At 26.2% G+C, this 9,948-nt stretch overlaps 4 protein-coding genes across 4 annotated transcripts; 2 read left to right on the top strand and 2 right to left on the bottom strand.

The window, feature by feature from the left end:
* Positions 1-108: 108 nt before the first annotated feature.
* LOC113364197 (E3 ubiquitin-protein ligase TRAIP-like) lies at positions 109-3,040 on the bottom strand. The gene is made up of 8 exons (XM_026606684.1): positions 2,854-3,040; positions 2,593-2,773; positions 2,134-2,306; positions 1,943-2,044; positions 1,726-1,848; positions 1,537-1,648; positions 311-466; positions 109-245 (listed from the first exon to the last, which is right to left on the bottom strand). Exons 1-8 carry the CDS (start codon positions 2,964-2,966, stop codon positions 126-128), a joined length of 1,080 nt encoding a protein of 359 aa, XP_026462469.1. The 5' UTR covers positions 2,967-3,040; the 3' UTR covers positions 109-125.
* A 573-nt stretch (positions 3,041-3,613) lies between these two features.
* Positions 3,614-4,845, top strand: LOC113364201 (NADH dehydrogenase [ubiquinone] iron-sulfur protein 4, mitochondrial-like). Its single transcript, XM_026606688.1, has 4 exons — positions 3,614-3,803; positions 3,969-4,131; positions 4,286-4,461; positions 4,592-4,845. Exons 1-4 carry the CDS (start codon positions 3,745-3,747, stop codon positions 4,767-4,769), a joined length of 576 nt encoding a protein of 191 aa, XP_026462473.1. The 5' UTR covers positions 3,614-3,744; the 3' UTR covers positions 4,770-4,845.
* Positions 4,846-5,054: 209 nt separating this feature from the next.
* On the bottom strand, positions 5,055-6,564 carry LOC113364198 (serine--tRNA ligase, mitochondrial-like). Its single transcript, XM_026606685.1, has 6 exons — positions 6,295-6,564; positions 6,065-6,237; positions 5,814-5,998; positions 5,579-5,746; positions 5,411-5,492; positions 5,055-5,292 (listed from the first exon to the last, which is right to left on the bottom strand). Exons 1-6 carry the CDS (start codon positions 6,521-6,523, stop codon positions 5,056-5,058), a joined length of 1,074 nt encoding a protein of 357 aa, XP_026462470.1. The 5' UTR covers positions 6,524-6,564; the 3' UTR covers position 5,055.
* Positions 6,565-7,159: 595 nt separating this feature from the next.
* Positions 7,160-9,534, top strand: LOC113385316 (mitochondrial ribonuclease P protein 1 homolog; the record flags this gene model as incomplete). The annotated part of the gene is made up of 7 exons (XM_026623159.1): positions 7,160-7,525; positions 7,623-7,686; positions 8,067-8,212; positions 8,280-8,485; positions 8,547-8,707; positions 8,835-9,029; positions 9,295-9,534. Coding segments are annotated over exons 1-7 (1,347 nt in total), but the record flags the coding sequence as incomplete, so codon positions are not given.
* Between the last annotated feature and the right edge of the window lie 414 nt (positions 9,535-9,948).

Raw genomic sequence — 9,948 nt, 5'->3', positions numbered from 1 at the left:
CTACAATCACACAGATGAAAAATGAAATGAAAAAATTAAGTGTAAAATAAATTATTTATTTAAAAAAATCAATGTATAAAATTGAACTAATTCACAAAAATATAATCATGGTCTTCAAAAGAATATCACAAATTAGCATTGTGGCTACTGCCACTTGAACCCCGTTCATTTTTTGCTAAGTTTATAGAATAAAGGGATGCCATGGTTTGAAGTTTATTTATACGAGGTTTCTTGAATATAGAATACTGAAATAAATAACAAATAATTTTAATATAATAGAACATAATTTGACATAAATAAAATTAATTACTTGTTTACTATCTGTTGTAAGTTTCCTTTTCTCAACTGCGGGGCTGTTATTTGGTAATGTTCTTAATGGCATCATTCCAAAGCTGCTAGATTCAACTTGCAAGTATGGAGATTCTGCATTTTTAGATTTATTTGAGTTGATTAGTCCATTTGTCTTCTGTAAAATAAATTTAAACATAATATTCTAATACATAATTATTCAAATAATTCATTCATTTGTTTGCTACATTACATCTAAAAAACATTTTTAAAATTTTTGAAAATGTTTCCATGCTCTTTCCATACAAACTTTGATTGAATTGCGCTCTATCTAAACATTAATATTAAGAGCTAAAACTTTCAGAGAATTGTTTTTTATCTATTTGGAACCAATACGAGCCTCTGAGAGCAAGGAAATTCAAAAATGACCATTTTAAGGATCACTCTAATATATATACATATATATTAAATGGTAAAGTCTTGGATTTGTGTATATTTTGTAGAGTTTCGAACAAGAATCCAAAAAGTAATAAAAAACAAAAAAAAAGTTTTTTAATAAACTATTTCTTTATTTATTTATTTATTTACTGTCGACGTTTTGGAACTAGGTGCGTTCCATCTTCAGGACATCTGTATGTTTGAATATACATTAGCACTTTTTCACTAAAAAAGATTTGATCAAAAATTGAATTTATGAGTTATTTTTCAGCCGAATAGGTAAATTTTGTAAGTCAAAATTATTATAAGTTCTGTCTTTTTTAAAATTATTATTTGAAAACCAAACAATATTATTCTCTCGATGTTATGAGATTGGCTGTTTGTAATGAACTACCGAAACGTCGACAGTAAATAAATAAATAAATAAAGAAATAGTTTATTAAAAAACTTTTTTTTTTTTTATTACTTTTTGGATTCTTGTTCGAAACTCTACAAAAAATACATATATATAGTTAGTTTTGATGTTGAGAAATATGAATAAGTTCTTCAAGGGCATACATCATTATGTCGAAACGTTTGGAAAAATTAAAGAATAACTTCTAAATCTTTGCCTTTTATTTGATGTATGCCCTTGAAGAACTTACTCATATATATATATATATATATATATATATATATATATATATATAATATATATATATATATACATTTCCATTTTCATGAAAACTTTCAAAAATAGATTTTTGACTCACAATTAGTTTATAAAAAATTGGAACTATATAAAATTGTGCACATCGTAATTTTGCTTACATTTTTGGGTGGTGTATTTATGTTATTTTCCACTATGGATTCTAATTCTGTAATACGTTCCAGCAATTTTCCTTTTTCTCTATGTAAATCAGTGAGTTTTTCTTCATCATTGCTTAAATATTTCAAAGATATTTGAGCCTTTGAGGATAATTTTTCCAAAATAATATAAGAAATTATATAAATGTTTACCTATGCATTTCAAGTTTTTCTTTGAATCGAGTACACTGGGTTTTATATTTAACAAGTTCTAGTTGCAATTTTTGATACCCAACTTTTAGGTCTTTCCGTTTTTCTTCACTAGAACTGAGCTGTCTGAATTTTAAAATTATTTAAGGTATTTAAAAAATATTCTCAAATTTATACTCTTAGAGATTTTAAATTAAAATTCCTTATTGACAATATTCACCTTTTGAGTATGGATACAAAACTAGCCAAATCAGCAGCACTTGTATGATTAGAAATCATTGTATCTACTTCACTGGATGTTGATTTTAATAGTAGATCAATTCTAAAATAATAAAAGATCAGTTAAAGATAATAATAATATATATTTCACCATTATTTAATGTAATAACAAACATATCCAAATGCACTAACTTTTCCATAGACTGCATTTTCTTTTTTATTTGTTGTAACTGTTCTTTTAGACCTGATAATTCCTTCATCTGTTCCTTGAAGTATAAATATTGATGTTTCATTGCATCATAAGCTGCCTCTTTTTTTATCAGATTTTCTTCAAGTTTCAGAACCTTTTTTTCAGATGATTTCAACTGCAATATAAAATATTTGCCATCTTCACAAAAAATTAAAATGTAATATAAAAATTAATAGATATAATACAAAATAAGTTCAAAGTTAAATTACACTCGAATTGATTGCATTGCATATTAAGTTATTAATTAGTTACTATTATTTATTGATAATAACAAGATTTATTTATTCACGGAGGATACATTCTAAATAAACGTACTAAATAAAAGCACCAAATAAATATGGATAGATAATAAAGAAAAGTTTACACAAAATAAATAATAAATAAAAATATTCAGAAAATACTTTATCATTTGATTCTTCAAGAGATTTTTGAAGATCATTGTTCCTTAATTTTGCATCTGAGAGCTGTTCTTGTAACACAGCAGGGTCGTCGAGAAGAGATCTGTCTGCACAAACATTGAAGTAAATTTTCTGTATGGTAGACGGTGTAGTTTTACGACGGCACTCTGGACAGGTTGAAGATCTATATAATAATTTACACATAAGACTTTATACAAGTTTGAGATTAGCCTAATGTTCTTTACAATTGTAAAGAATTCGTACCTCGGAAGCCACTGGGAAAGACATTTTAAGTGAAATACATGTCCGCAAGGAGTAACAAATATTTCCACTGAACTTTCGAGTAATTCATTGCAAATGGCACATAGAACTATCATTATTATAGAAAATTATTATATACTATTTAAATATTTATTCCATAATTTATTATTTATATTATATTATATTATATACTCCTTATATTTTATAAGGAGAAAAAGCAATTAGTATCGAAACTATTAATATATAATAATGAATAATAATAATGACAGAATACAACAACGGGACTATTTATTATACTGTCTATTTATTATGTTGTCCAGGTTATATTCTCCAGATCTTTTTGTCTCAAAACAAAACCCGCGTTCACTAATCGTAGTTGTAGTTGTAACCTCAGACGCACAATTAGCGCTAGTGAGCCGATGCCAAGTGCCTAAACCATAGACCTTATATTACATGGACTGCTGCTATGTGCGTGACTGAAGCGCCGGAATAAATATGAACTAATGGAGATAAAAGAAGAGTATGTTTATAATATAAATTCTAGTTCTAATGGCTCGTCTCCATTGCACGAATCCGTACGGCGAATCCGTTCCCAATGCGCGCAGACTAAATTATTGCAAGCAAAAGCAATCCTCGCGCATGTCAAAAACAGGATTCGCCGTGCGCGTTCGTACAGTGGAGCGAGCCATAATATAAGTTCTATGGCATAGAACATCTTTTGACACTTTTTATGCGCTCGACTAGCAGTCCATGTAATATGAGATATATGGCCTAAACTCCTGAACCCCTCTGTACAGTCCGTAATTCTCGATCTGTCAAAATTATATTTCTGGGTAAAAGGTTATTTCATAAATATAGGATTATTATATAGATTTATTTAAAACATACAGTGTTATGATGGCTTCAATATTACGTGTACTAGCTGGTGCAACAACTCATTCTCCTGCTGCAAGGTATAATATTTATAAGTGACATAACAAAGGACATTAAAAGAACATCACTGCGATTAAAAGCTAGTGATTACATATATAGGATAAATGAATAAATATTTACATTTTTCTAATCGGTTTTATTTAATCTCCTGGGTATCATTCGTATTTATTATATTTTATTTCTAGGAATGTAAAGGCATTTTCAGTATGTTCCAGTATGGCAAAAGACATTTCACAAGCGTTAAAAACCAATGAGGCTCCAATTTTAGATAATCAATTAACTGTCATGAAAAGTGATGAAGTAGAACAAAAAGAAAAGCTTGAGGGTTACATTACAGTCCAAGAAGAGGTTTATATTAATTGATATATATTCATTTATGGAGTATGTTGGCAGAAATACTTTATTGTGTAGTACACACACACACACACACTTGCATTATATATATATATATATATATATATACATGCATATAAATAATAATTCAATATGTATTGTTCATTAGATGCGCATTGCACCTATATCTGGTATTCCTGAAGAGCACATCAAAACTAGAAGAGTACGTATTTATAAGCCACCAAAAAATGCCATGCAAAGTGGAACCAACAATATTCAACATTGGCAAATGGAATTTGATAACCGGCAACGCTGGGAAAATCCACTGATGGGATGGGCATCAACGTAAGCAATATTTTTCACAAGTTATTCTATCGCATTTATAACTATAATAAAAAGTTATAATAGTCATATTACTAAATTTGCAGGAATTCAAATTATACATAACATACCTAATTTAAAATTGTGTTTTTAGAGGTGATCCCCTATCAAACTTAAAAATTGATTTTAATTCTGCTGAAGATGCTATAGCTCATTGTGAGAAGAATGGGTGGGAATGGTATGTTGAGCATAAAACCACAAAACCAGAAAAAGTTAAAAATTATGGAATTAATTTCTCTTGGAATAAAAGAACCAGAACTTCAACTAAATAATTGATCAATTAAAAATTATGATTGGTAGTGTTACTTTGTAAATAAATATAAACGTGAAATATAAATTTTAACTATATTTATATGCATAAATTATTCCGAATTTTTATTTTGCAATGCACTAAAAGCCCCTCATTTCAATTTTTCCCTAAAGGATTTAAAAAGCATCTTAATATTAAAATATATATAAAAAAATAATAAAGTTGAATGCTACTGAAATTGAATAATATATGTATTATTTAAATGAAATATATATAATCTATTAAAAATATTTACAACCTACTCTGTTTTAGACCTTCAAATTTTTTATGAATTTTATATCTGGTACTCGTTTCATTCTCTTTATCTTGTCACAGTTGTTCATAAACGGTACTAAGGCTTTAGGTAAAGATATAGTTCCATCTTTTTTTTGATGTGTTTCTAAAAATGCTATGAGTAATCTTGGCACAGCGCAAGCTGTACCATTTAATGTATGTACAAAATCTTTACTTCCATTTTTTTCAAATTTTATAGCTAATCGCCGTGACTAAAATATTATTTATATATTAGTAACCAATAATATCTCTTAAGTTGATCATAGAATATTTTAGCAAAAATTCTAGTAAAATTTATTGTTTCAAAACAAATTTTTAGCATGAATATACCTGATAATCTGTGCAATTACTACAACTTGAAATTTCGCCCCACATATTCCTTCCAGGCATCCATGCTTCCATGTCATATTTCCTGATATTACATTATATATTATTATAATATCCTATTTTGTGAATATAATATTATCTCTTAAGAAAAACTGTGTTTTTCTCAGTTACCTATAAGCAGGAGCACCTAATTCATGAGGTGGCATGTCTAAAATTTTCACATGTATTCCGAGTGGAGTTATAATTTTTTTTTGTATTTCTATTATATAATCTAATAATTTTGATGATTCATTTGGATGACAGCATAAAAACATTTCAACTTTAGTAAATTGGTGCACTCTAAATAATCAATATGAAAAATTAATTTCTGATCTATGTTTTAGTAATTGCTATATAATAATGATACCTATATATTCCTTTTTCCTGTGCAACACCTGAAGTTTCTGCACGATAACATCTACTAATAGCTGCATATTTTATTGGGTCATCAACATTTAAATTTTGAGACCCAGCCAGTAAGCCAGCTATGGATATTTCAGAAGTTCCTGCTAGGCATAGATTACTACCGTGAGAATTTGATAGATGATAAACCTATGAAAGAATAAAAAATTATAAATACAATAACTAATATCAACAGTTAAATTTTAAATTAAATACTTGATTGCGATCTCCTTTAGTGCTCATACCACATCCTTCAATTATTGTAGATGGTAAAATATCTGGGACCGATACAAACTTGAAGCCATTATTTTTTAATACATTTACTGTGTATAGTATTAGAGCCCGCTCAAGATGTGTTAAAGAATCAATAAAAACATAGCTTTTTGGACCTGTTAAAATATTTGTATAATTATAAGTAAGTATAAAAAAAATAATTAAAAAGAAACCTGTCATGGCGCTTAGATTATCTGTTCTCAATATATTCATTTTATTTCCAATATCTCCCAAATCGAAAGGCTTGAAATCAAATTTGGGTTTTGCATCAATGTATTCAACTTCTTTAGGTTCATCATTATAATCAATGACATCGGGATGTGTATCATTAGGTAATTTGTATATCTCTTGTTCTATGAGTCGTAGAAAACGTTCTTTATCTCCTTCAAAGGCTTTGATCATTTTATCATTCAACTCATTTATTAAAATAATATTCCCTACACCTTTTCTTATATTTATATTTTTTAATATTCTTTCTTGATTATTTTTATTACATATATAATCAGTCTTGAAACAAGGGTTAAAAGTTTTATAAGTGCATATTTGAACATTCTCTATATGCCAAAGAAATTTACATAATTTTCTAGTTAAATACTTCATGATAATAATTAAACTTCTTATATTAGAAAACTATAAATTAAAGTAATGTAAACATTTGTTAGAAAAAATTATAATCAATCAAAACAGCAATTAGCCAATACATCAGGTCGTAATCCTAGACAAACATGTATATTAGGTTATGTACAATATATTTTTATAGATTCACTTAAAATTTTAAATACTTAACATCATTTCAGTATTAAAAAATAAAGTTTTTATTTATGAAAAATAATCGTATGAGCTTAATGTTATAGCGCGACAAATATTGACAAAAATATTTCGTTTTTTATATATGCATTGGTATATAATTTAAACGTAAGACTAGTTTACTTCATAGACAATATAATAAATATGGTTTACTTCGAATGAAATAAGGTGTACGAATATAAAATATATATATTTTTAGAAGTCATAAATCTACAAACAAATAAGTAAAAGTAAATCTACATTAATTCGTGTAATTAAAACCATGCACAAATACGTAAGTTCTATTTTGAGGTTAAGCAGTATCAATTTTCTGCAAAAACGCAATTTTGCAAAAAACAACAAAATATTATTAAATCCTGTTAAAAATATATTGAACCTCGCTTGTAATCATTTTTGTACTAACGCCTTACCCGAAGAAAATTATGCACTTACTGATGAGCAGTTAGATTCAATAACCAAAGGAAATCCAGAGTTATTAGAGAAATTAAATATTTTGATGCTAGAAGTTCAAGTTTTAAGACAAGATGGGGATAAAGTTCCTAATTATTCATCAATAAAACTAGATCAATGGGAATATCTCTTGTCAACGAGATCTCGGTGAGCTTACTCAATTCAAGATATAAAAAATGAAACTTTAGTTTTTTTTATTCATAAATTACTTATAATATTAGAATTTAATATTGTCCTATTGCAGATCAGCAAGAAAAAAATATCTAAAATATTTATGGAAAAACGAAAAAGCAAATGAAAATGAGAAGGTATCATATTCTTAGAAGCTGTTAAATCAATTCATATATATATATATATATATATATATATATATATATATATATATATATTTCAAAGTAAATATATATATATATAATATATATATATATATATATATATATATATAACTTATGTTGCATAAATATTTGAAATTAATTTGTTTGATAAGAATACAAAATTATCTTGAACTCAAATAACCAGTCCATAATTTAAAAAAAATTAAACTATTATCATATTGCGAATCTAAGTCATGCCCAAAACAAATTTTACATACATATACACATACATATTTTGCCATAATCACACTCTACAAGTAAAAAGATATAACAAATCCTCTAAAATTATTTATCAGTATGCATTGTTATTTAAGGCAAAAAAAGAAGAAATGCAAAAGTATAGAGAAGAATACTTTAAAGAAAGAGATAAAGAAGCCATAGAAAATGAATACAGATTATTCGGTAATACAATTTTTTTAAGATTGTATGATACAACAGTGAACCAGTTTTTGAATAATAGGTAATAAAATGACTTAATTCTATACTTTGTAATTACAAATATCTAACAAGTTTCATCAAATATTCAGACTTGTGCAAGCAATGCAATTTGGACAACCGCTAGTTTTGGATTGTTCATACACTGAGCACATGACACATCGAGAATGCTTAAATACAGCGAAACAGCTTATGTTGTTATTTGCTGCAAATAGAGCACACGATTTTCCTTTTGATTTACACTATTGTAATGTTAATAGGCAAGACCCGACCATAAAACAACTCAAAAAATTTATAGGTAATTATAGAAATATATACTTTGTAGGTTTTCATTATTATTTTTTTCTACATTTTCACAGGAACAATAGATGAGCCTTGGTTCCCATTAAATATTCATGAAGATAGTTACTTAAACCATTTTCCTAAGGAAAGATTAGTTTATTTGACACCACATTGCCGAAATAATTTAGAAGAGTTCAATCACGATGATGTTTATATCATTGGAGCTATGGTAGATAAGGTAAATATATGTATATGCTATATATATATATATATGTATATATATGCTAGGATTCATGAAAATGATAACTGAACTGAAAAATAGATTTAATAAGATTTATCTGATTTAAAATATTTTTCTCTTTCAGACGAATACTGAACCCCTCTCATTAGCAAAAGCTAAGCAGCAAGGCCTAAGGATGGCCCGTTTTCCATTAGATAAATATTTAGCTTGGAGTAAGAGTTCAAAAAGTTTAACATTAAACCAAGTATGTTCAATATTATTAGATGTCAGAAGTACTAGTGATTGGGCACAATCTTTAAAACATGTTCCAACTAGAAAGGTAAGATATTTTTTCTTCTAAGATATATATATATATATATATATATATATATATATATATATGCATATAAATCTTCTGAAGACAATGCAAAAAAAATCAGAGAGAAAATCATAGTTTATATTTTTTTACATTTTGCACATAATTTATTAAATACACATGCACAGATATATATATATATATATATATATATATATGTATATATATATATATATATATATGTATATATATATATATATATATATACATATACACATTTTTTTTAAAGATTATGTCAGATGAAGAGTTATCACAATACAAAGGAAAGAGAAGATTTGAGCGTAAATCTCCATTCTTAATAGACCAAAAATCACAAAATGGATTTGAATCATTTAGTGAAGGTTTCAAAAACTTAGATAATTACGAGAATTTTACTAATGATTTAGAAATGAAAAAATATAAAAAAATCAATAATAGAGACTTTAGGAATAATAGCCATAATTACAACAAAGATATAGTATCACAGAGAATAAATTTGAAGAAATTATTGAAGGATTAATGTAAACATTTCTATTATAACATATGTAAAAATAAATAAATAATATAAAATGGATATGAATTTTATGTTTTTGAGATTTGAAGAAGTTTACACATTGTTTCTTAAATATTTGCTATATATTATATATATATATATATATATATATATATATAATACACCTTACTTAAATTAGTTATGACATTAAATAATACTGTTCTAAGGGTTAAATGAAGTATTAAATACCATCTTGATTTTAATAATTGTTTAAACTATATAATGGAATAATAATAATATAAATATTATGTTCGAATATAGATTTGAATATCTTTGAAAGTATTTATATACTATAAATATCGTCTATTCATTTTGTTGATCACAATCATTTTTTAATAATCTGTTTTTATT

This window comes from Ctenocephalides felis, unplaced genomic scaffold (genome assembly GCF_003426905.1).
Source record: "Ctenocephalides felis isolate EL2017-DRISC unplaced genomic scaffold, ASM342690v1 CF-g0.4_SCAFFOLD_00845, whole genome shotgun sequence".
Lineage (NCBI taxonomy): Eukaryota > Metazoa > Arthropoda > Insecta > Siphonaptera > Pulicidae > Ctenocephalides > Ctenocephalides felis.
The sequence above is the reverse complement of the archived record's forward strand: the minus strand, read 5'-3'. Positions and strand labels throughout refer to the sequence as shown.